Here is a 27,361-nt window from a genome sequence, read left to right as displayed (position 1 = left end):
TTGCGTCGCGCATTGCGCTGCATTGCGCCGGGTGTAAGATAGAGCCCTTAAAGTGATTGACTGTGTCTGATTCACAGATATCAGTTGGCAAATCATTTCAGAGCTTAGACACTTTTGATATTCTAGGAATAATTAAGAGACCAGAATTTTGTGACCGCAGTGTACGTGTCGGATTGTATTCTGATATTAATTCTCTAAGATAGGAAGGTGGTGGGACATTTAAGGTTTTATTGGTGATTAATAGTATTTTTAATTGTATGCGATATTTGACTGGTAGCCAGCATGACATGGGCATGAATTAAAACAATATTAAATTAAAAGATTAAACTTAACTTACATCATTTTTACACAGAAACCTCTTCAGCGTCAGCAAGGTCGACCACATGGTACATGACCTCTGTAAACACAAACATAGATAGACATCATATTAAAAAAGAAGACAATCATACAACTTTAAAATATATTTTGACTCCAAGCTTCTTTACAACAACATCTAACGTTAGTTTATCTTAAACTTAAAGTGAAGCTGGCTTGGTTACTAAACAGAATAAAGCTATTAAAACAGGCTTGCAAAGTAAGCAGCATCTATCAGAACTAACATTAACTTACAGCAATGAGCTTTTAAACAACAGAAGATCGTCCAAGGTTATCTTTAAAATAGCAGAAAGAGCCATTTGCTACAGTTAGGTGAACATCTCCAACACAAGTAATCTTGCCGTTTTATTTTTAAAGTTTTAAACATCGAATTGATTCGTTTATCAGGCATTTTGCATGTTACTTTGCTCACTGAAAAAACGCATGTTTAAGTTCCTAACGTTACTGTAGTGATGTTACATTTGAAGCGAGGCTTCGGAGCTTGTGTCGAGCAAAAGTGGGCGTGCCAGATGAAGCTTTGATTCGAAGCTTGTGTTGTTAACGTTGAAATCACGTGACCAATGACAAACGAAGCTTCACTTTCTGCTTAGTCACGTGCGCGCTTTGCTTTGCGTGTCAGAAGGTTCGAACCCTAGAGGTTTTTTATGAGTTATTTGCCTTATTCACATTTTGGTCCCACATAATACTGTATATATAATATTGTATTGATTTATACTTGTGTGCGCGTCTGTTATTATATGCATGTGAACATTATTCTGTACAATACAGTATTGAATCATATGAATATTAACTCATACTGGAATTTATTGCCACCCTTTAATCAGTAAATACATTTATTATATTGACCATTCACACACAAGTTGTCTAAGCTTTATTTGTACACATAATATTAATATTCAGCTGAATTTCATCAGCTTGCTTCATTGACGGAGCTTTTTCCAGAAGCAACTGCTATATGTTTTATTAACCAAAAGATGGCGCTGTTTTCGACACCCTCGTTGAGGCTTCGAATCATGGTTCGAAACAGTAAGAGAAGTATCGGTGCTTCATTCGAAGCTTCATTTCCTCATCACTACGTTACTGTGTACAGTGTATAACTTACTCTTAATGTTTCCTGTGTGTGCTTTAAATTAAAACACTTCTCGTATAAAGACAAAAATAATCACAGTGAAGAACAAAATAGGAACAAATATAAAACAGATCTGCGCGATGTAAAGGAATGAAAGTCAAACTTACCTCAGCCGTACTGTTTAGCATGAAAACGAGTCAGTAGCGGTTTGAAATAATGCCGTTGATCCTGATTGGTGGGAATGAATGGGTGGGTGCAGGTGCATTCTGGGAATTGGAGTCTTTTGCCCTGGCGTTGGTACTGCTTTAGCATCCTGCTGTAGAAGTATTTTGACTACAATTTCCAAGATGCATTGGATGTTTTTTTTTCTCATTATTTTGGATCCTCTGCTGGCACTTTATGTACTTTTTATAATTTGCGTTTTCACACTGATTTGTTCTTTATACTTTATCAATAATAAAAATATAAAATATTTTTATAAAATGTATAACGTTTACAAAACATGTTTAGTTGACAAACATGTTGACAGTTATTTTGAGTGATGCTCAGATTTTCTTAAATAAAAAAAAACTTTATCAATTAAATTACATTAGCATAATAATACATGTATTTAGTAAACACACTTGTAGATATATAATGTTTTTATCCAGTTTTTATGTTATGTGCTGCCTTGAACCCCCCCACCCAGCTTTGAAAACAGAGACAGCACCTCTGTCATTAACCCTTCACACCTCACAACCAGCACTCCTTACAACCAGCTGTGAGGATTCCTAGAAACTTCCACCACTTCCTGTATACATCCATATACACAAGGTTTCTGGATGTTTCACGAGTTTACTTCTGAGTATTACGTTTCCAAGCACTCTGCCTCATTTACCTGGCAAACCTAAAGTTTAGCAGGGATTTCCCATCCGTATTTGTCCGGATACAGCTCTTTTCATGCAGTGTATAGCCTACATTTTATTATTCTAACGTATTTTATGAAAGTACTCTGATATGCAACTAAAAATACACTTATTTTAGAGTGTACTGTATAAAGTGTACAGAAGTCACACTTCTAATGAAGTGAGATCATAGTACACTTTAAAAAAGTTAATTAACAATTAATTTCCAAAAAATATACTTCCCATAAGTATATTGAATTGTCACTCTAAGTATGTCAAATTTAATACACTTAAAAAAAATAAACTTCTATACAATTTAAAATACATTGACAACAAAGTACACTTTCAAAAAGTATATTTAAAAAATAATTTAATTACTGGTAAATTAGTATACTTATTTTTTGGACTCTTAAGTTGAACTTAATTACATTTTTTTGGAAGTATACTTTCAAAAAGTACATTTAAAAGATAATTGAATTACTGGTAAATTAGTATACTTATTTTTTGGACTCTTAAGTTGAACTTAATTACATCTTTTTGGAAGTATACTTTCAAAAAGTACATTTAAAAGATAATTGAATTACTGGTAAATTAGTATACTTATTTTTTGGACTCTTAAGTTGAACTTAATTGGATCTTTTTGGAAGTATACTTTTAAAAAGTACATATTAAATACTCTTTAAATTAAGTACAACAAGTAGAAGCATACTTGTTTTATACTTCATGTACTTCAATTATACTTCTAATACACTAAAGTATACTACTTTTTTACCTGGGTAACTTTTTGTTAAAGGGCGTGTCCGTGGTACATGTTTCTTTAAAATCAAACTTTATTCTTTTATTTTTATTCATTCATTCTTTAGGAAGGATTTAAATAAAATACAATCCCGTTTTTATTTGAATATATTTTCTACACATTAGTGAGGTGTCCGGATTTGTGTATAAATGCAAGACGTCCTTAAATTACGCTGTTTGGTTTGTTTAGTTGTGGGGAAATGATATGGAAATGTGCAGATGTGAACGTGCTGTATGTATGGTTTAACTTACACTAGGTTTTGTCATCGCTTGCACAAGAGTGCATATGGCAAAAAACTCGGACAGTGTGTCACATAATAGTGTTCAAATAGACATTACTGACAGGGGCGTCGCACCCGTGGGGGATGTGGGTGTTTTAACACCAACACTTTTCCTGGTGAGAGGGTTCAACACCCACACTTTTTATGCAGTTTTGCAAGAACGCCTTATTAAAGTCGCTCCTCCGTTTCTCTGGCCGCTCTGTGTCTGCTGCGCTGTGCTGCCCTTCTCCCCCCTCCCCTCTCAAACATGACGCCAGCTTTGAGTATTACTGGCTGATGATTGGCTGTTCTGCCTTAAGTCCCGCCTCTCTTGGTGGGTTAGATTGATCGGTCAGCTCCGTCAGCTCGCGCTGAGGAGGCGGGAACTTTGTTTATTTACATCTCCATTTTTCAGGTAGGCTACTTTGAATTTGTGTTTAAAAAACTTTATTAAACACTTAAAGGACAAGTTGGGTATTTTACACTTAAAGCCCTGTTTTCAGATTGTTTATGATGAAATAGAACGGTTTTGACTGAAATTTCGACATATGCGGCTGCCCAGAGAATTTTTGGGTGTTTGTGTTTCAGCTCCTACCTTTACAATGAGTTTAATGGTGCACTGGAACAATCCTTCCTAAAATGCATTAAACTTTCGTTTACAAAGACGTGAAACTCACCGAGTGGTCAGGGGTGTTCACTGGTATGCTCACACAAAAATCGCTGCAAAATACGCATTCCAACAGGTTTTATCGTAGTTTTTGCCAACTCCATTGACTTGTATTAGATGTGCTGTGAGGTACGGTATTACTCCGCGCCGGGAACTTTGTTTCTATTCTTGCAATTGGCAATGGCGGATTAGCGCCACCAACTGGTCTGGAGTGTCTATTATTCAAGCTCTAAGCGGAAGAATGTACGGGTGTGGGGCGTTTGGAAAAATAGATCCACAAGTTAACAACGAATGCTAAAACAGCTGTTGGAAAGCATCTTTTAACGCGATTTTTGTGGGAGCATATCATTGAACACCCCTGACCACTCGATAAGTTTCACGTCTTTGTAAACGAAAGTTTAATGCATTTTAGGAAGGATTGTTCCAGTGCACCATTAAACTCATTGTAAAGGTAGGAGCTGAAACACAAACACCCAAAAATTCTCGGGGCAGCCGCAAATGTCGAAATTTCAGTCAAAACCGTTCTATTTCATCATAAACAATCTGAAAACAGGGCTTTAAGTGTAAAATACCCAACTTGTCCTTTAAATTACTCTATGTATGCTTTTGAGGTTTTTGAATAAGCTTGATATGTATTTGGGACTAATGCTAATTGGGTTATTGTTCAGCAGCTGGCTAAATTGACGAGGATGAGGGATAGATTGCAATTGTTTAGCAGTGTATTTATGGGTTTATTCCTAGTGCAATCGATTTGATATTTTGAGCATTGTTTGTTGATTAGCTGAATACTTTGTTAATACTACCGGTTGTGTATGATTGTACTTGTTGAGGAGAAAAAATGAGAAATGATGACATAGTTCTTCAACAGGTATGCAAACAATGAAAGAAAAGTGTAGCCTATATTATTTTAATGTAAAAACTGTAAATTGTTACATTATTTAGGCAACCAGAGAAAAAGCTTTTCAGGGCACAAGTAGCAAAATTTAGCAGTCACAGTCCTGTCAGACCCATGTCACTATCAAGCTTACCATTATCTTTTTGTCACGCAGTATAAATAAGATACAGAAAAGAAAGAGGCAGGAGAAGATTGACACCTTTTTCAAGAGAAATCCTGTAAGTGAAGTTGAAAGTTGATAAATGTTGACATTAAACAACAGTAGCCTATTACCATTATATATTTTTGGATTAATTTAGTATATTACTTTTTAAGTTTCACTAAGGTTTGCTAGTACCACAGCCTTATTCCTTTATCACTGCACCCTTGTTTAGGAGATGAGGTTGCTGGAGGCATCAGATTAAGGAGAGAGAGAGAGAGAGAGAGAGAGAGAGGCACAGAAAGTTTCACAGGTGAGCAATGAAAAATGAATGTTACAGTTTGAGAAAGAGGTCTATGAGAGAAGAGAGGATGTGTTTGTGTCATGGGTGGTGCTTAATTCCATCCCAGGTGCACATACGCGTGTTTCTGGTGTGTTTATATCAAATTTAAAATGTTATCCATCCCCCACACTTTTGAAAAGCTTGCTACGCCCCTGATTACTGAGACTTACCACTTCAGGTTGGATCTTGAATTCCTGTACCCTGAGAAGTCAGCTCGTTTATTGAACAAAGCATGCATCGCATTATGAAACTATTCTTTTTGACCTCTTGGAGTGAAAACATATACCGAACTTGAAGCCACCTATGGAAGCCACGCATGATCTGCCTCCGATATCTCACACAACGCACACGGGCCCTCATCTGCTTCCCCTATCTTCTACGCGGAGTCGCGCGCGCTAAAGGGTGACCGCGCGGTCGCACGTGCTAAAGGGTGACGCAGCCTGTCTCGCGAAACTTTCGAACACGCCCTATAAAGTTTAAAAAATATATATATTCATTAATTATTACCATTTGAAAGTAGCGCAGTAACGCCGCCAAATGTAGCGAAGTAAAAGTACAGTTTTTTCACTAGAAATGTACTTGAGTAAAAGTAAAAAGTACCCATCCTTAAATTTACTCTAAAAGTACTAGTTACCCCAAAAATTTACTCACGTAAATGTAACGAAGTAAATGTAATTCGTTACTACCCACCTCTGGGTATTACTTACAATGTTAAACAGACCCGGGACCTGAATTAATAGATTGAGACCCGACCCGGCTGATCATTTAAAATATAGACCCGAACTTGTGCGGGTCTCGGGTCGGGTCCTCGGGTCTTCCGTGTAGACTTCTAATGTCGACTGCACACAAGTAACAGTCCCTGCAACACCAGCTCAACCGAACAGTGCCAAAGCACCATACCCTAGAAAACCGCAGCGAGTTTAGTCACTGATTACAATGAATTTCATTACATATGTAAAAGAAAACACACCATAAGCATACAACAAAACATATGTGACCCTGGACCACAAAACCAGTCTTAACCATCGCTTGATTTTTTTTTCAGAACATTTTAACCAAATGCTTTCAAAAAGTGGTGGGGACATGTCACCTGTGTAAATAACACCTATGCTAGACAGATACTTTGTTTGCACAGTCCTACTGTAATTTTGTCACTCCTAGACGTGCGTCAGGGGGAAAAGTTTACCTCCATGAAGGGAAGTCATTGTCTCACCAGGCTATGTTTATTTGGCTATCCAGTGCTGAGCTTCGATAAAACTTCTCGAGACCGGAGAGATGCTTCCACAGGGCGGGAGATACGCGGCGTGAATGATAGCTTTGACACCAAATGGATATATGTGAAAATCAGATGACATGATTTCACAACTTTTCATTGGCCATTTAGATATGTGAAGCATACTGGATACAGAAATGAATCTGGACATTCAATCCACCGAAAAATCTCAAAATCGGCAAAATGGACATATATGGTTTTCATCGGACAGCGACGATATACAGGTTGAACAGGAGTGGTGCAAGAATTGAGCCTTGCGGGACTCCGCATTTCTTGGATGTCCACTCAGATTTATGGCCACCTATACTCACATAATAACCTCTCCCTTCTAAGTATGACCTGAATCATTTTAGGACCATCCCAGAAAGCCCGACCCAGTTTTCCAGCCTGTCAAGAAGTATGTTGTGATTGACAGTGTCAAAAGCAACACTGAGGTCGAGTAGCACCAGCACTGATAGTTTGCCTGTGTCTGTATTGAGGCGAATATCATTTATTGTCTTTATGAGCGCTGTCTCTGTACTGTGGTGTGGTCGGAAACCAGATTAAAAAATGTCAAAGTAACCATTAGAAATTAAGAATTTGTTCAGCTGATTGAAAACTACTTTTAAATGATCTTGCCTATGAAAGGAAGATTTGAGATTGGTCTGTAGTTGCTCAACACAGTGTTTTCCAGTTTGCTCTTTTTCAGGAGGGGCTTAACAACTGCAGTTTTAAGGGATTAGGTTGACATTTTAAGATGCTGTACTTGTCACGGAGTGACTTCAAGCGGAACCTAAAAATGGCGAAGATTAGTTCCGCAACGGTCCCTGAAACACCAGCCTTCCGGGAACTCCGGGCAGCCTAAATTTAGGGTTATTGGCAACAGGTGTACCGACGAGCGTGGCGATCGATGATTGGGCAATTCAGTGGAGAGGAGGAATATAAATAAGCCACCCGGAGAACAATGAGGAGGGTAGTTGGCACCGCGAGTTCGCGCTGGGCTTTGATACGGAAAGGGGGTGGGCGCGGGGAAGTCCGCACACCGAAGCTGAACTGGAACTGAAACTGTAATTGTGACTGAAGACGAGTGTTTGGAGGACAAGGCCAATGGCCGAAGTAATGTAGCGAAGTCTTCAAAGAAGTGCGAAGTCGATTACAGTGGAGGTGTGTTATTCCAGCAGATATTGTGGGTGAAACGGAGCGGTGGAGACGATTGGAGATGGGCGTATGGTGGATTTTGAGGATTGGGCGAAGCAGACACACACGGAGTTGAGTATACAAATAATCTTTATTGAAGTGTTGTATTGACATGCGTTGCGTTCTGGGAGAAGATCACACGCATTGAAGAGCTGCCCGAACTGCAGTTGAAGGAGATTGTACTGTCGACCGTGTTGACGTCAGACATCTGGAAGAAAAGTGAGAAGATCCAGTGTTAACGAAATTGTGAATACACAGAATTGTCATCGTGTCAGTATTTACCTTGCAAGTGTGGAATATCAGCGTGCCTCTTGTAAGTTGTGATTAGTGTGCAGGCGGCCCCACCGTGAAAGGACAAATACCCAGGATGAATTTCCGGCCCCATGCGGTTTTGACCTTAATTCACTGTGAGTGTGTGGAGTGCAGTGGTTGAGTCTTTTCCTTTGATGTGTGTGTACACTTGGAAATTGCAGTGTCGTGCTTTGTCCATGTTGTCAGTAATCACCCCCTAGGCCGGGAAAGACACCCTGTGGAAAGAACGTGTATTGGTGCTGGTGGACAACCACTCTTCTATATACACGCCCGCTTGTGACTACTGACCCCTTTTTCCTGTATGCCCAAAGTAAAGATCCAGTTGCCCTTCTGTGTACTCACCTGTACGCCCAAAGCTAAGAGCCAGCGTATTACCCTTGTATACTCACCTGTATGCCCAAAGTGAAGACCCCGTGTGCCCTTTGTACACCTACCTGTACGCCCAAAGCTAAGAGCCAGCGTATTACCTTTGTATACTCAACTGTCTGCCCAAAGTAAAGACCCAGTGTGCCCTTTGAAAACCCACCTGAGAGCCCCCGTGATGGAGTCAGAAGCGACGCAGGACTGATTCCTCTGGCCCAGAAAGATGATTTTAGTTTCCCTTTCTCCTCCCCTACTACCCTTTTAATTAAATTAAATTAAATAAAGTTTGTTTTAATATTCCTTATGCTCCTTGTGTGTCTGGTCATTGGGGTGTTCATGGGACCTCCTTGAGGTGAAAACTAGGGAGGGGCGAGACTCACAGCATCTGTGGTCCGCTCCGACCTGTGACATACTGTTTCTTCCAAAATTTTACCATCAACTGCTTCGAAATCAGACATCGTAACTACTTTATGATGTTGTGGTCTGACCCCGGCGCAGCTCAAGGATGTGCTGATCATGATATTATTGATTTTCTCATAGAAGAAGTAAGCAAACTCACTGCATTTGCTGTCTGAGAGCATTTTACTTGGAATGTGACTTGGGGAATTTGTTAGTCTCTCTGTAGTAGCAAAAAGAGTGCGTGTGTTTTTTATGTTGCTGTGTATAATATTTGAGAAGAAAGTCTGTCTAGCTTTGCCTAGTTCCACATTGAAAGCATGAGGGCTGTCTTTATAGATATTATAATGGACTACAAGTTTTGTCTTCCGCCACATGTGCTCAGCTTTTCTGCATTGTCTCTTCATATTCTGCACTGCTGTTGAGTTTCTCCAAGGTGATTTTTGCCTGCCATTCTTTTTCCTGACTTTTACAGGAGCAATATCATCAATTGCACTCTTAACTTTTGAACTAAAGGAATCAAGGAGAAAATAAACAGAGTCCGCAGATATGCTTGCTGTTAAAGATATAGCCTTCATAAATAGCACACTGATGTTCTCATTTAAGCATCTCTTTTTGACAGACACAGATCTAGTTTAAATAGTAGGAGAGATCAATATATCAAAGAAAATACAGAAATGATCAGACAGTGCTACATCCTTAATAACAATCGATGAAATGTTTACACCCTTACTGATAAGTAAATCTTGAGAGTATTTAAAACAGTTGTGATATCTTTTTCCATAATGCTTTCTGGCTTATCAATGTGAATGTTAAAATCTCCAGCAATAGGACGAGGAGGGGGACCTGGGCCCACTGGCTTTGGTGGTTGTGGGGCTTGCCATTTTTTTGGTTGAAATCTGGGGGCTCGCAGCAATAGAGTGGGATAGTTTAGTTCCAGCATAAACCAGTTCCTCCATTTTTCCAGAGAAGGTCAAAAGCAGGATGCCCTTGATGTCCATGAGCAGTGGTTGTTGTGGCTGCAAGGTGTTATCTCTGTCTGTCAAGAGTCTGCCAGAACACTGTCCTTGTGGGATCTGTCAACGTCATGTCCATTCAGGTGCTGAAGAGAAGTCCTGTGGTCATTCATACTCTGTCCAGGTGTGTGTGTGCCATTCAGGTTGAGTGGATTGGCACACACTGCTGAAGGATGATGAAGGGAGAAGTAGATATTGTTCTTTAGCACTCTTGCACCCAGTCTGTTTGGTTGGATGCCATCCTGTTTAAATAGTTGTCTCCGACTCCAGAAAAGGTTGAAGTTGTTGATGAAGTTCAGTCCATGTATTAAGTAGGGATGTCCCGATCAGGTTTTTTGCACGAGTGTGTGAAGCCTGAAAACACATTATTTTTCTTGCACTTCACACGCACCAGCGCAGCGCATACACTGGCGCGGAGCAGAGCCAGACCTTCAGTATGTGTGCAGTCCTGGCCCAATTTAAACCCTGCATATGTATCCGAGTCCTGATCGGAAGGTAACGTCCAATTCCGATCGAGTCTGAAAACACGTGATCGGGGCCGATTTCCCATCCTGTGATCGGATCGGGACATCCCTAGTATTAAGTCCAAGCAACCGTAACACCATGTGTTCCTCTTGCTCGAAGTGGTCCACTGATTAACTGAACGGCTGAACTTTCACTCTTCTGAGTGTATTAAAAAGTTTGTTGAAATCCCTCTTAAGGAGTTTAGATTGCTCTTTGTGAATATCATTCTTCCCCACATGAATGACAACTCGATTTTTAAGTAATGCTTAAAAAACTCTTTGCTAAAAAAAAACGCTGTCCAAAGTGCTGAAACGTGATGAGAGCCGTTTGTAAATTCTTTATCTCCTGTTTGTTACAAATAAAGTATTTTTAGAGTACAAACCTTATCTTACATACTTGTAAATTATGTTTTGATGATATTGGATAGCCATACATTTAAAGCAATTACAAACCTGCTTTTTTACTTCCATGACTAAAAGAAAACGGGTTTTAAAGGTTTTAATAAAAAAATAACAATTTCAATACAAGTGAAAAATAACACAATTATTTAACATTAATCTTAAACTGGGGATCTTCTTCCCCCGCTTAGTTTTTCAGTTTACAAAGTCCGTCATCTAAATAGGGATTAGACATAGCGCCAGCGCAACTTGCTTTTAAAGGGGATGAGAGCTGAGTCTCTCATTGGTTTACTGCACGTTACGCCCAAAATACTCCCATTACAATAGGACCAACCCTTTTCGACTATCCGCTCGGCGCACAAACCATTTTTCCCGTCGTTAAATTAGCAAAAGTGGATTCGGACACGCCCATTTAGACGTTGCGCTTTAGACAATGCGCTTAGATCGTTAAAATAGGGCCCATATAGTCTGTTGTTTACATCAGATTTCACGTGAACATGAATGAGATGGAGCCGCAGCGGTCATGTCAGCTGGGGGTTCAGGGTTTTTTTCAGCAAGTTTCACATTCCTGTGCCGGCTTGCTAGGTGTTTGCTCAGATTTAAGGTGTAATTTTTCGCTGTAGATAAAAGTTTTATTCCCACGCAGAGTGTACAGCGGACGCTGATGTTTTTGTCACCCCTAACTGGGATAAGCTCAAAGTAATGTCGGTACTTCCAAGCATTAAACGCTGCATAGTCTTGTTCTCTTCTGCGCTCCATGTTGTCTCTTCATGTTCAACACTACATTGACTGATGGCGCGGCACTCATATGTCATTGTCACTCGACTCGCATGAGACAGTCTCACAAAACAAAATTAAGGTTACATAATGCAATAACGCAGCCTGCTTACGGAGAAGTAACAGTGATCTAATTACTGTTTTTACAATTGTAATCCCTTACTTTACTCGTTACTTGAAAAAAGTAATCCGATTACATTAACGCGTTTCTTCTTACGCGTTACTGCGCATTACTGATTGTTACATATGAAACGATAAACACAATGTGTTAAGAAAAAAATGACCGCCTTTGGAATTTACTTATCCTGGTTGAAAACACCTTTCTGGATCTACATGTGGAAAACGGTAAGTAAATAACGCGATATTTGACAGCTCTGTCAAGGATTTGTGTGGTAAAGATGTTGTCATAGTTTGGAATGCAAATGTTATCAGGGCTCTGAGAAAATTTCTTTGTTACTTTCATTCCCCATTACTTTTGCCCTGGTTCTCCCCTATACATAACATTACTGCTCATTATAAACAATCATACTCTTCTTAAAAATTTTAGATGTTCTTGAACTCTTGTTTTTAAGCAACCTAATTAATGTCATGACCGTGAATAATAACAGAGCTTCTGTACCCCACTGATCTGGGGTCTCCTCAGTGTTATTAACATTAATCTGAAAAGAAAATTCTCATAACAACCAACAAATCTTTCCACTGCAGTTTTATAGACATTAATTCAATGACTTTGATCTTACAGACAAGATCACATATGCTGAAGGTAAAAACCACAACAGTTTTGCGGCCCTAAGACCAAATTAGTTCAAGTCAGGTATAAATGTGTAATGGTGGGTTGGCAGACAGGCAGAGAATCCAAGTGCAGTATATTTATAAAAGTAAATCCAAATCACAAACAAACATAATCAAAAATGGGACCAGGCAGAAACAGAACAAGAACCAACACATTACATTCACATTTAACGACCACGCATCAGACTGATAGTGATGTTAGGTTCTTGCATGGGCGTCGGAAGCAAATGAAAAGTGGGTGGGTCCCCACGACAAACCCCAAATCTCTCTTTCTCTCTCTTATAGAAATATAAATGTGAGATTCTGGAAATTAGATAAATTTATTTAATGGTATCCGTCGGGAAACAATGCTGTCATAAGAGTTTGAGCATGTGTACTTCTAAAACACAATCGATTAAACAAGTGCAGAGGTATGACTTTATGAATCATTTGCAAATGTACCTCGCAAATAATGTTAATACGTGAAGACGTTCATTTCTGTAATAATCGCATGAAAAGTAATTGCAGGCTTCTGTAAAAAAACTTTACAATTATCCAGTGATCGTGGCACCATAATTGAAACAAACTATTTTACTGCAGTAATAATATTTTAACGAGTAGCATACACTTTTAACGTAGGTTTGAAAGGAAACTGTGTCATTTATCATTAAAAGCATATGCTAAACGTCTCCGTGCCTCCGTGCACAGAGGAAATTCATATCTCTCCTCCTCATCTCCTCCATTTATTTTGTTTCTTGAACTTGGGGCTCGAGTCTGACCTAAGGTTCGAGCTGCCTTTAAGAACAGCAAGCTAAGTTCGTTTTCCGTTAATTATTAAGACTGGACAGGCAAACTCGTTACGGGTGGAAAAATAAAAAATACTTATCTTAATTTTTAGGACTTGGCTCATGTAGATTGCAAAATACCTTGTGTCATAAAAGAACAAATATTTAATGGACTTGTTTTACTTAAGAAAACATTATATTCATATGAAACGTTTTAAATAAACTGATGAGTTTTGCATCAAATAGTTTTTTATAACGAATAATAATGACTATTCATAGACCATTCATGATTATTGCATGTATGACTTAGATTTTTAAAAATGACGATTTATCTAATTTTCCTTTAAGTGGCTGTTCGTATCAGGTCGAGCATCTATACGCGCGGCAAGCGCACTCACATATAAGCGCATCTGAATCTAAACTCGTGTTCACACCCACTGCGCAAAATGACGTCAGAATGACGTCTTTTTCATGTATTTTTTGGACGTCCGAATTCGGTACATAAAAGGGGTTGTTTTGTAACGCCAGGCGACGTCTTTTTTGCGACGTCTTCTGCACGTCTAAATGTTTACATCCGTAGGACCTCCGTGTAAGGAAAAAAGACATGAAAAAAGCGAAAAGAAATGATTGTCTCTGCACTTCACCCATCCATTGCAACACCGAACGCTTCAGTCGTTTCCTGCCGGCCGTGGGTTTCGAACCACCGATCTCTGGGTTACAGGCCATATGTTAATTTTGTACATAAGGCACACTTATTGCATTCATAACACGAACGCAACATTATGAGAATAGGTGAGAATATTTTCATGTTAAATTGTTAGTATGGTCATATATTTTAATATAACGAACTACGCATTTAATTACAGATTTTTAATTGTACATTTAGATGAATTTGTATATAAATAAAAGCAAAAAACACAGTACTGTATAAAATAATATAGACTATTCGTAAGTATTAATCATGTTGATACAATAATGCTGATATTTGTAAATAAAAAATTTTTTATAGGCCTAATCATGTTATATAGACATAGGCCTGTCATAAACGTCCAAATGACGTCCCAAAAATTACCCAGTTCAAACGTCAAATGTTGCCCGTAAATATGACGTCCAAATGACGTTCAAAAAATTACCCAGTTTAAACGTCAAAAGTTTCCCGTAAATATGACGTCCAAATGACGTTCAAAAAATTACCCAGTTTAAACGTCAAAAGTTGCCCGTAAATATGACGTCCAAATGACGTTCAAAAAATTACCCAGTTTAAACGTCAAAAGTTGCCCATAAATATGACGTCCAAGTAGGGTCATGGTTGGACGTCCAAATAGTGGACCTAGTTTGGACGTCGAATAGATGTCCAGAATTGGTCATGGACCGACGGACCCAATATAGACACGATCTGCACGTCTATTCGACGTCCTGTGTTTAGTGGGCAGGCGAGCGCTTTGAAAAGCAGAAGAAACCTGTGCGTCTTGCACTAACATTTTTAAAGCCGGCAAATTACACGATTGGGGCTGAATAAGTGCAGCAACAACCTTCAACCCGGTGTGGCATGACAACTCCGGCCCTCGTCGTGGCCAAAAAAACAGACCGGCCCACAGGGAATCCTCCCGGTCCTCCCTATGGCTTAAACCTGTGGTTTAAAATGTTATACATATCGCAAAGGATGTTTTTCAGCACTTTGTTTGAACAGCAACTCAGCGACCCCTCCCTTTGCGAATTTAAAAAAAAAAGCTGAAACGGGTCCACGGTGTAAAAAGCAAATGTTGATGATCCTTGTTCTAATGGAATGGATTTTGACTAACAGCGCCTTGATAAGTGAAGACAAATGCACTAAATTAGAGAAAAAGTGGGTGGGTCCATTATCATTGGTCTTAAAAAGTGGGTGGGTCCTGTCCCACCCACTTATAATGGTTCTGACGCCCATGGGTTCTTGTACGAATCGTTTTTGTGAGCCGGTTCTCAGGAAGTAACCGGTCGATCCGGTTCGAAAATCGAACTGAATCAAACTTTAGTTTTGGGCATAGGTTCCGGGTTGATGACGCATGACGCACAGCCGAAATAGCACGTCAGACTCAAAAAGAACGAAGTTTGAAGTTTGTCGATGATTGCCGAGGCGAGGATTGCCGACGATTCTGATGGATGAGTTGCTGACACTGCGTGTGAATCACCGAGGATTTGAATGAGCCTGATGCGCGAAGTTTCTTTTTTTTATTAGTTTCTTGATATGCTTGTTTTATTAAAAAGCTTTAGTTTTGGTACGATTTATTGTGCATGCAAATCATATTGTAGTTGTTTAACACACAAGTCTATTTATTATTTATACGTACACATCCGCAATTGTGCATCAGTGTCTTTTAGGAATCTTATTCAAGTTGTAGGCTTGTCAAAACTGGTCAGTTGTATCTGGCATTTATTATTCATCATCCGCGATTGAAACTGTGACCACAAACATTACTAACTTCTTGTGAATGAAAGCCAATAAATCAGCTGTGCCTTCACAAAAACAACTTTTAAAAAAAAATGTTTTAATGTGTTGATACAAACGACTTTATTTGAATGTTTCATTGATACAGTAAATGCATAGTGATGTTATATTCAGGAACCGGTGAATCGGCTTTTTGAACCGGTTCAATGAGCCGAACTGTCCGAAAAGACCCGGTTCGCGGGAATGAATCGGACTTTGCATCACTACAGACTGAGGCTGAATCCGAAATCGCATACTTACTGTGTAGCTGCTGAATTTCACTGGGTACCTATTTAACGTGCGCTAAGACAGTACCTACGTTCGCGTTAAGTATGGACAGCATCCGCCATGTTGAAGTTATCATGTGACATATGATGTAGTAGACTTGTTCGAGTTCATGCGGAACCACAAGAACCGACAGGTGATTGACATCACAATACCGCGAGAGCAACACGAAATCAGACTTCTCCGTATGATTTCTGGAATCGCTCTCACGGTACTTTGATGTCATCCACCTGTTGGTTCTTACAGCGGTGCATAAACCCGAACAAACCTAATAAAATACATGAAAACGTATGCGTGTGTATGAGGGACAGGTGCACTAACACCTGATTGCATCAGTAACTTCACAACTCTACTACGGTCTCTGTCAGTGTTACAGATATATTACATAATTTTGTAGTGGACAAAAATAAGTAAAACAAGCAGATTGTAATTTAATATCTATTGTCAGATGACAGCTGTGCTTGAATACAAACTAGACAATACAGGCAATGTGATTATATACATTTTTACTGTATTTACTTAAAACAACAGGAAACATGAATAAAAAATAAATTAATAAAACCATCACAATAAATGAAAACGTATAGAAGTGAATCCCAAATCAAACAAAACTTTATTAAAATGTAATTTTTCTAACAAACCATCACATATTTACAGTCATCTCAACACAGCTGTGATAATTCTAAAGCTTTATTTTCATGAATCAGCTGAGCACTTTGTGGTATATCCTGGCCGGTCTGTGTGTGAAGTCAGGGAGGAACAGCCCTGTGTAACGTATCAAAATCACCCGATTGGCTGGTCTCCGGTCGATTGCTTTGCTTTCCCGTGGCATCATGCTTTCCCCTACTACATTTTCAGTGAGTATACGGTTTCGGACGATACTTAAGTACACGTGCCTCTGAATCTCGTGAGAAATAGTCCAAAATCCCGCAAATTCTCGCCTACCCTTTTACGCATACTGAGGTTTCGGACATACTATTTGTTCGCCTACTGCTTTTTGCCTACTATATAGTATGGCAGTATGCGGTTTCGGATTCAGCCTAACCCTCAATTTCCACCGACTGCGGAAAGGCTGCGGATCCGCTGCGGAACGGCGGCGGAGTCAATCGGTTTCCATTCAAGTCAATGTGTGTATTTCCACTGACTGCGTTCCGAATCCGTCACAGCTCCGGCCATCCGCAGCCCTCCGGCACAAATACGCAGAGCTTCTATTTTTGACGGATGCCGGACAGCTCCGCAGGGCGGAGCCATGACTTTATCGCGTGATCATACCTAAATTCACGAGATCTCGTGTTGAGATCTGGGCCATAGACTGTAAAAAAAGATGGACGACGCAACGTCGCCTCCCACCATTGTAATGAATTGAAGCCAAAAATGTCCGACCACGGTCGCCGCCATATTACGTAAAAACGTCAGTTTGGAGCCGAGGCATGCGCAGAAGGAATCGTCTGTGAAGCCAGAGGCGGAGCCGCGGTATCAAACTTCCGCCCAAACGCTCGCGCGGCCAATTCAACCTCTCCAATCATAACGACACGCCCCGTTTCTATAGCATCAAATTACAAGCTAAAATGAAACTTATCACAAAAATTAACACTTGAACATATATCAGCGTGATAACAACTACTTGAAAGGACCAAAACCATCTTTCGAAAACTTTTATTGGAAGTGTAAATATTTTTTTTATTCAGAGCACAGTCCTATTCATTTGAATGGAGAGGGCGGGGTTATGACTTGTACTGCAGCCAGCCACCAGGGGGCGATCAAAGGGCCAGAGGCTTCACTTTTCAAGGCTTATGAGGCACACCCGATCTGGGCTGGTTTGTAATAACGTCATAATTTATGTCATAATAGGCGGAGACAGAACTAGATATCGCACGATCTTCATGTGGAGTTTGCGAGAACTCACGGGTCCTCGTCACTTCATCACGCAGCCGCTCTGCAACAAATACGGATCCGGTGGGTATTGGCAGACGGCGGAGTGCGGAGCCGTAACGCAGCGGACCCGCTCTGCAGCCGTTCCGCAGTCGGTGGAAATCCGGGGTGAGCAAACACTGGGGTATACACAGCCTAATCAGGGAGAACAAGACACACCTGGGGAACAATCAGCACACAGACCAATGAACAAAAGAACTACTCAGGACTACAAAAATTGGAAGACATAGACAGAACTTCAAAATAAGAGACAATACTAGGGACACACAGAATAGTATCATGACATGTTCATTAAAATTACACACATAACTATTATAATTGAGTCTCTTCAAATGGGTTTGATTCCCTAGAGGATTTATATTTTTAGATCAAAAAATAATCAGATCTCATGAGAAATCACTGCAGATGATAAGTGGTGCAGAGTTTAGAGATGAAATACAAAAAACAGGATATAGTTTCTCAATAAAAGATTGATCAGTAAAAGAATAGATATGACACATAGACTCAACATCATAAAAAGAGACTCGACCCTCCTCATAATCAACAAACATCCCGGCTCTCTGAGGCTTCACACTCACAGAAAGAGAGATAGGTGGATAGTCACTAGCCCAATACTGTCCACTTCCCATACCAGCCATCCAGTATCCATGCTCAGGATTGAGCTTGATCCCCTTCCTCTCAGCAGATTCTCTGGCCACACCCACAAACCACCCAGTTAACCCCTTCACCTGCACCTCATAGTAAAAACACCCTGAGGTGAATCCTTCATTTCCAAGAACACATTTATTTTTATCAAACTTGTTATTTGACTTTTGATCTTCATCCTTCACTGTTCCTGATTGCTTTTCATATCTCAGCTGTTTCCCATCATTAAACACAAAGAGATCTGGATGAGCTGAATCAGGATCCAGAGTCACATTCACTGTTAAAATATTGAGATTTCTGCTTTACAGATGAATGTTGTAATAATGATGATGATAATAATATTATTAGTTTGTGTCTTTCTATAACACAACATCACTTTACAGAGAAATAAACAAACATAAACACACTGCATAGAGAAAATTAACTGAAAGAAAACAAATCTGAACAATAAATAACAACAAATGAACACAGATGAAAAATATAGAGAGGGTAAAAAAAAACAATAAAACCACATACAGTTTCATCTAACAGCTGTAGATCTATAACACTTTAATGATGTCATCAAACTTTAACTTACCTGCATATTTTCTTAACAGTGATTTCACTAAAAACAGACAGACAGTAAAGAGTTAAACAGAGATCATAACACAATTATACTTTAGATTGATTATGAGATCAAAACATTCACAGTAAAATCTAATAAATCTGTTTTACTTGACATGATATGACACAGAGTGTGTTAAATGCTTTAGCAAATGCAAGTTTGTCTAATATTGAATCATTTAACAAATACTTTGAAAATAAACTCACAACTTTTTACTGTCCCCGTCTCTATCATTGAAAGTCTCTCACGCTCTAAGATGTAAAAAGAAAACAAATTAAGTACTAAAACAAAATTAAAATAAAAACATAACATTTTTAATATTTGGTCATGTTTAAATTAATGATTTTAAATTATGTTGTTTAATAGAATTTGATCTGATCATCTAAACTTAAATCACACAACAGACACACAGATGTTTGTGTAAACATTTACAGTGCAGGTGGATAAAGTTTGTGAACTCTTGATCATAATGACTGAGTTTCTCTCTTTTATCAGCAGTAACATCCACTGAGTGTTTCATGTATTGAGTGATTATTTCAGCTTCAGATCAACACAAGAGTCAATAATATTTCTGCACTGATCCTCTTTACATATTAAACTCTTTATGTTCATCAATATTACTGAGATGTAATTGTATTTGAGATGATGTTAAAGTATCTCAGTCAGGTTGAGATCAGGACTCATGGGTCACTACAGAAACTGTTTTATCTTCTTCTGTTAAGTTTGAAGTACAGATGACCGCACAACTCCTGATAAATGTTTACTGTAAATGACAACACACAGTCCAGGACCTAAGACAGCAAACAGCTTTAAATCATGATGTTTGTCTTATTGTGAACTGTGAACATCAAGACTGTTAGAAATACTCTTTATAACTTTATATAATTCATACAATTACAATACAGCTTGAAGTTCACACTGGGCAGTGATTCTTGTCTTCAGTCTTGTGTCATTGCTTAAACTTCATGTTAAGTGTAATTCACACACATTTATTCCTCTACACTGTAAATATGTTTAACACAGTTTTAAATATAGACATAAAACACATGGAAACACAAATGTTACTTTATCAAAAATAATAAGCTACATGTGTATCTGAATTACTGTCAAATAAAATTTGATCTATTTTAATACAGGCAGGGGCGGACACTACTTAAGTATATACTTTCTACATAAAAGTAAATTTTTAAGTATTCGTATTTTATCAGTGTTTTTCTTTGGAAAACCACATTCTAAAGCATATTATCATAATTTTTACTCCACTGCATTTCATAATTTCAAGTTGTTGGTTTATATTTAATATTTGAGTACATTAAACATCTAGTATTTTTTTACTTAAGTAAAAAGTACTTTTGTACTTTTACTCAAGAAAAGTAAAAGTACACATTTTTACACAATGTAATTGTGTATTAAATCAATTTCAATATGCAATATAAAAAGAATACACAGTATGATTCTATGCTTTAGAATGTAGTTTTTTAGTAAAGTAAAGTACATTTTCCCCGAGACAAACACTCTGATAAAGCACAGATGCTTGGAAAATTTACTAAATTTACGCCTCTGAATACAGGTGATTATAATGTGTTCATTTATGTAAGGAATAATTGACGACGGGCCATTGAATTATACGAAAATAATGCACACCAAGGTGGTAATGCGGCATGACGCGAAGCGGAGTGCCATTACACCGCAGGTGTGCATTATTTTCAAATAATTCAAAGGACCGGAGTCAATTATTCCGATTATACCACGGTTACCACAAACATTGCTCTGGTGCCTATTTTTAAGACTTTGAAAAGATAGGTGTGCGGTTTACAGAAAAATAATCAACACCCATAGAACATTTCTCAGCCAATCAGAATGCAGCATTCAACAGACCCGTGGTATAATAATATTTAATTAATTCAAACAGTTTTTAAGTTAACAATAAATCAGTAACATAAATAACCAACAGACAAAATTACCATTTTTTATTCTCCTCTCTTCACTCTGTAGTCTCTCTTCTTCTCTCTGTAGTCTCTCTTCTTCTCTCTGTAGTCTCTCTTCTTCTCTCTGTAGTCTCTCTTCTTCTCTCTGTAGTCTCTCTTCTTCTCTCTGTTTCTTTCTCTGTAGTTCTGAAGAGACAAAAAACATTAAACTGATATTATTATTTCTTTACAACTGCAGGAATAACAACTACAAACATATAACATTATTTATAAAGATAATTTTCTGGTTTAAATTTTAATTTGCCAAATTGACACTGTGATGTTCACTTTACATCACACAGCACAGATCATAAAACTGTCTGAAAAATATAACGTATTTTTTTTTTTTTAATATTTCAAAATAAAATCTCAAATCACTGTGTGTTCAGTTGAAGATGAAGTGAATCTAAACAAAAAACTTCACACTGAACTCCATTAACTGATGAGATTTTCAATGTTGACAAAAACAACATTTCTTTATATTTAACTAACCTTTGGTCACACTATATACAGTACATACATTATGTAAGGGATAATGTAGAGGCAGCCGGTAGTTATTGGGAAATAAGCCCCGACAGTGTGATCAGGACCCGATGCGAAGCGGAGGGTCTTGTATCACACTGAAGGGGCTTATTTCCCAATAACTACCGGCTGCCTCTACATTATCCCGCTTATTACACGGCTACTTGTCACATAAGAAAAAAAACTGGACATGAATATGAATTTGAAACATTTTATTGGCATATTTGTTTTAAATTAACATTTTTATCCTTCCGCGAAACTTTGCACAGATGCATAAAATGATCGTAATACCTTATTAAGATCCTCTGCTTCATACTTGTCTGTCTCCATTTTTTCTCTTTTAGCCAGTCTTTGAGAAGTTTTAATGCCCATTCTGTATTTTTTTGTGTGTTGGCTTTGTAGCTGTCATGCTCTATTTTGTCAAGTTCAGTCCCAGTAAGCTGTCTGTGTCTTGTCATGGTTGTCCAGTGTTTGTCACAAGATGGCGCCAAACGGTAATCTTTATTGATCTTTATTGGCGCGAAGCGATTTTACTCGTACAAGTAGTCCGGCTATGCGTTATTACTTTGGAGCGGTTATTATTTGAAAAGAACGAACCTGTAAATGTCTCAACTGACCAATCAGAATCAAGCATTCCAGAGAGCCGTGTAATAAAATAAATATAACAAACATGAATGTTACCTCTGTGTCTATAGATGAACACAGCGATCAGTAATCCACCGACCACACCAAACACACTGAGCACAGATCCAACAGAAATCAAGATCACTGATGACCTTAAAGAGTTCAACATTTTACCTGTAAAACAAAACTCTCTTTATCATATTCACTTGAATTATTAATATTTTCATGTATTACTGCATCAAATCATCATAAGACAAAATAAACAACATAACCAGTATCAGTGTTTGTGTACTTACTTGATGTAATAATCTCAGTCTCCATCATGTGACGTCTCATTATGACTCTACAGTGATATTTACTATCTCTGTTATATACAGTGATCATGTGTTTCACTCTGAATCCATCTGTCTCTCTCTGTTTGTTTGTAATTTCAGATGTCAAAGTGACTCCTTCACTGTCCAGCCACACAAGTTCAGGTTCAGGGTACCAACCTTTAGATTCACACTGAAGATGAAGTCCACCAGAAACATCAAATCCATCTATAGTGATGAGCGGAGGACTTCCTACAGCTACACGTCAAGAATAAAAAAAAAAAACATTAATTTAGTGATAACTTTCTTCCTTTACTTTTTCCTTGTTTTCTTCTGGCTTATTGGGTAACGCTTTAGATTACAGCCCGGAAAGTACTGGGTAAGTACAGCGAATTTAAAGCGTATGTTTCTGTAATTATAGTTTACTTATGAAGTACGTATGTGTAATTATAAGGGAACAATTTATAATATTTGGGGAATAAAGGGGTAACAACCAGGAAAAATACAAATAATATATGCAGTAAAGTACTGGGTAAGTACAGCGAATTTACAGCATACATTTCTGTAATTATAGTATACCTATAAAGTACATACGTGTAATTTATAATATTTTGGGAAAAAAGGGGTAACAAGTGCCACTTTAATTTACAGCCCGCAGATGTTGTATTTACTTTTTAACTACATGAAACAAGGGGGTAACAAGTGCCACTTTAAAGTGCGTCTTGCAGGTTAACCACCACTGTCGATTAATGGGTACATAAATCACTCAAGATATGTGTATAATTTTTAAAATATCTCAAAAATGGTCTTAAAGACCACTTTTTTTACGTTTTTGGTAATAACGGTTTTTTTAAGGCAATTCTGCGATGACGTCACGTTGGGTAGAAGTGAAGAAAGACTCAGCCAGAGCCATAGAGATAGATGAGACATTTATTGCTTTTTAATACTTACGTATATAATTTGGAAATCATATATACATCGTAGGAAATATATAATGTGTTATACTGCAAAGTTACCATGATAATTATTATTTATGATATATGTGGAGATAAATACAACTTTGCAAATCTGCTGATTTGATCCATTCATGTCCTGACCACCAGGCTAGAGATTTTTAAACATCCTTAATCCACACTTACTAGTCTATCAAATAATATCTCAAATGTATTGTTTTGTGAAATAAAAGAATGCTTTGTTTTATTGTTTATGCGATAACGAATCACACGATCATTTTATACGCAGCAGCAGCTGCAGCACACTCAGATCCGACCGCATACATACTGTAATAAACAGGCATTCGGCGGCTTTTTACATCACGACAGACTATGCCATTTGAGGAGGAACCGCTCATTGATCACCGTATTTTTATAAATCCTGTACATGTTTGGACCTGCCGAACACGTTAAGCACTTTTATATACTTTGTTGAGAGAGGCTGCACAGTTTGACCAGCGGGCTGCGGGAACCGGACGCATATCACGCTGCCAGACGGTGTTAACTCGAAATGTATAACTATTATCAGATCGGCCCACCGGCAAAGTCCCGAGTCTCCCGATTGGCATTCGCTACTGGCTGTAAGAAAGTGAGTGCGTTTGGGTCGCTGGTCCCCGCGAACAGATGTGACGTGCTTCACTCACCTTCCAGGATTAGAGACATGCTGCCAAAACCGTTTGTGCTGAAGATCGCATAAAGTTACACCCATTTCAGGCAGGATCATGGACCCCCTCAAGCCAGCATGCACGAGTATGTTAATTGTTTGTTTACTTTCTACACGAAGATATGCTAACGGTATGCTATCTGTCTGTCTGTCTGCCTATCTCTATACTAGCCTATTCATCTGTCTGTCTGTCTGTCTATCTGTCTATCTGTCTATCTATCTATCTATCTATCTATCTATCTATCTATCTATCTATCTATCTATCTATCTATCTATCTATAATCTGCGCTATCAGAACTGTACTTTACTCGTCTTTCTATAGTCATTCTCAATGCTCACAAGGCGGCTTTGGTAAATTCTTTCCCCAGCGTGACGTCATACAGTGCGTTGTGGGGGAAAGGAGAATCATTGCAAACCGCTGTACTTTTTCATACTTTTTCGGGTTTTGTGATACCCAACAACATAAAATACAAATGGATAACAGTTTAAATGTTTATTATCAACAAGCAAATTGCACAAATTTGTTGAAAAATTTTACCTGCAAATCGCCCTTTAATTTACAGCCCGCAGATGCTGTACTTACTCTGTAACTACGTGAAACGAGGGGGTAAAATTTTTTGACTTAGACTGTAACAACACAAAACAATGGTATATTTACACAGTAAGAAAATACACTCTTAGAAATAATGTGTTAATTTTTTAACACATTATGTGTAATTTTAACACATTAGCCTATGTGTCATTTTGTGTTGATTTTGTGTTAAAATATAACACAAGTTGTGTTAAAAGTAACACAAAATGTGTTGTTTCCATAATAAGAATCCATGTGAAAGCAGCCATGGTATGACGCCAGTGCGATCACCACGCACCAGCTATATGTGGAGAGGAGTATGATCGAGCCAATTCAGTGAATGTGTGTGTTCTCGCTAAATTACTCTCAAACATAAGATTGTTTTGCATGAAGCATATGCCATAATCACGTAGGCCTAATATTTGAATCGTTAGTCCGAAGTTATGAATTACTTACTGTATAAATAATTTTGTAATTTCCCACGTTTTTAGCATATAAGTCTTACATACCATGTAATATTAAAATAGTTAGCCCTTAGTTATAAAATACTTACTGCATATATTATTTGTATTTTTCCTGGTTGTTACCCCTTTGTTCACCAAATATTATAAATTGTTCCCTTATAATTACACGTACGTACTTCATAAGTACACTATAATTACAGAAAACATACGCTGTAAATTTGCTGTACTTACGCAGTACTTTCCGGGCTGTAATCTAAAGCGTTACCGCTTATTGTGATTATGACAACATGCACTTAACCCAATACTGAACATCACTTACAAGTACAACAACAATAAAACAGGAGTTTGCTCGCCTTCAACATTGAGATCAACAGTGACGTCATCACTCCAGGATTTATACTCAATAAAACACTTATAAAATCCTTCATCAGAGATCTGAACTCTTGATAGTTTGAGTGATGTGTTTCCTTTCTGTAGTTCATCTTTAAACACTTCAGTTCTTCCTCTGTACGACTGAAGCTGATTTGTGTTTTTATCTTCATGATCTTCATAGAGATGAACTACTGAGTCTTTGAGATCAAGTCTAAACCACTCGACTCTCATGTCTACAGCACTGATGTTGGGTTTGAGAGAACAGGGCAGAATCACATCTTCACCAAATACAGTGAGGAGAGGAGCTACAGGTCCAACAACAGCAAACTGATCTGTAAGAGACAGAAAACAGGTCTGAGATCTGCTGTCAGAGAGGTGTTGTGTGGTTTCATTCTGTTAAAATTAAAGAAACCATTCATGAAAAATAAATGAATAGTCATTGTTTGTAACAATGGGCTTGTAAACAGTTTTAACCACAAAAAGTTAATATTATAGTTATAATGTGTGAATATTTACCTGCTGTTGAATCTGTGATTCCAATAATAATCATCAGAGTCACACAAATTAACTCCATCACTCCAAAACACAACTTATCAAAAACATGACAAAATAAAAAATGTTTAGGCACAAACACATTTACAAAAACAAATACAAACAAATTTGTTCACAATCGTCTACGGCGTCTTAATAAATTCTGATCATGAGAGTTTGTGGGATCAAGCAGAAACATGTTTAATTTTACTTTCACTTATGATCTCATACCTGAAGTGTGAAGCTCCTCCCATCATTCTGATAAACAGAAGTTAATTTTCTCTGTTTGTGTTGACTGAAATCTTTAAACTTTCATTAATTATAAGGTTTAACGTGAATTTGTGGTGTTTCAGGTGTGGGACGGTCATATTTTTACTGTTTCATGGGTCAAAATTTTTAGAAGATTATGTGCAATCTGACATTTACATTATTTAGCTTCAGATATCTTTTAATACAGCGACAGTTTGCACACAGTTTGTGTGGTGATGGATTTAATGTGAAGCCCACAGCTGGAGTGAGATTCAGTTCATTTTCAGAGACTCCAAATATGTTCTTGTTTCAGAGCATTTAATGTAACTTAAGATCTTTAACCCGTGTAAAATGGTTTTATAAGTTCCTTGGAAACAGTATTGTGTCTGGTATCTCATCAGTCAGGTTTGTCTGGTTTAACTCACCTCATAGAGACTCAAGTGTGCTCTGTTGAAATCCAACATTAAGCAGATTTCCAGTGGCAATGGTTTTGGACCCAGAGGTTCATTCCTCAAGTTAGACCCAACAAACAGATGTTAAAGACCCAAAAGCAGAATAAAACACAGATCAACACAGCTGTGCTGTAATCCTGAAGAGGTGCCATATTCAGACAACAACACCCAAAGAAAAGTCAATGCAGATTTTTGTGGGACAAAGTGAAGGTATAATCTGTTACAACCACTGAAGAGTGTAAATTAGGTGTGACTGATACATTAAAAGTTCATTGATATTGCAAACAGTTCATAATTTTCTCAACAAGTGGGTGCAATGAGACCTGGGGCCTCATTTATAAAGCATGCTTACAGACAGATTTGATCATAAAGTGTGTGTACGCAAAAATCCACGACAAAGCACATATTTATAAAAACTGTCTTTGTGGAAAAGTGCTTAGTGCCACATCAGGGTCTGAGCAGACGTTTGCTTGTCCAATTGCAGGTTTTTGGAAAATAAGCCATTCGTGCTGCT

The 27,361-nt window shown here is 38.1% G+C and overlaps 1 protein-coding gene across 1 annotated transcript; it reads right to left on the bottom strand.

Moving 5' to 3' along the window:
• Positions 1-18,265: 18,265 nt before the first annotated feature.
• On the bottom strand, positions 18,266-26,277 carry LOC141362749 (butyrophilin subfamily 1 member A1-like). Its single transcript, XM_073864961.1, has 7 exons — positions 26,132-26,277; positions 25,597-25,947; positions 22,538-22,810; positions 22,299-22,415; positions 21,093-21,155; positions 19,102-19,128; positions 18,266-18,801 (listed from the first exon to the last, which is right to left on the bottom strand). The coding sequence occupies exons 1-7, from the start codon at positions 26,187-26,189 to the stop codon at positions 18,266-18,268; spliced, it is 1,425 nt and encodes a 474-aa protein (XP_073721062.1). The 5' UTR covers positions 26,190-26,277.
• Between the last annotated feature and the right edge of the window lie 1,084 nt (positions 26,278-27,361).

This window comes from Misgurnus anguillicaudatus, unplaced genomic scaffold (assembly GCF_027580225.2).
Source record: "Misgurnus anguillicaudatus unplaced genomic scaffold, ASM2758022v2 HiC_scaffold_29, whole genome shotgun sequence".
Classification (NCBI taxonomy): domain Eukaryota; kingdom Metazoa; phylum Chordata; class Actinopteri; order Cypriniformes; family Cobitidae; genus Misgurnus; species Misgurnus anguillicaudatus.
The sequence above is the reverse complement of the archived record's forward strand: the minus strand, read 5'-3'. Positions and strand labels throughout refer to the sequence as shown.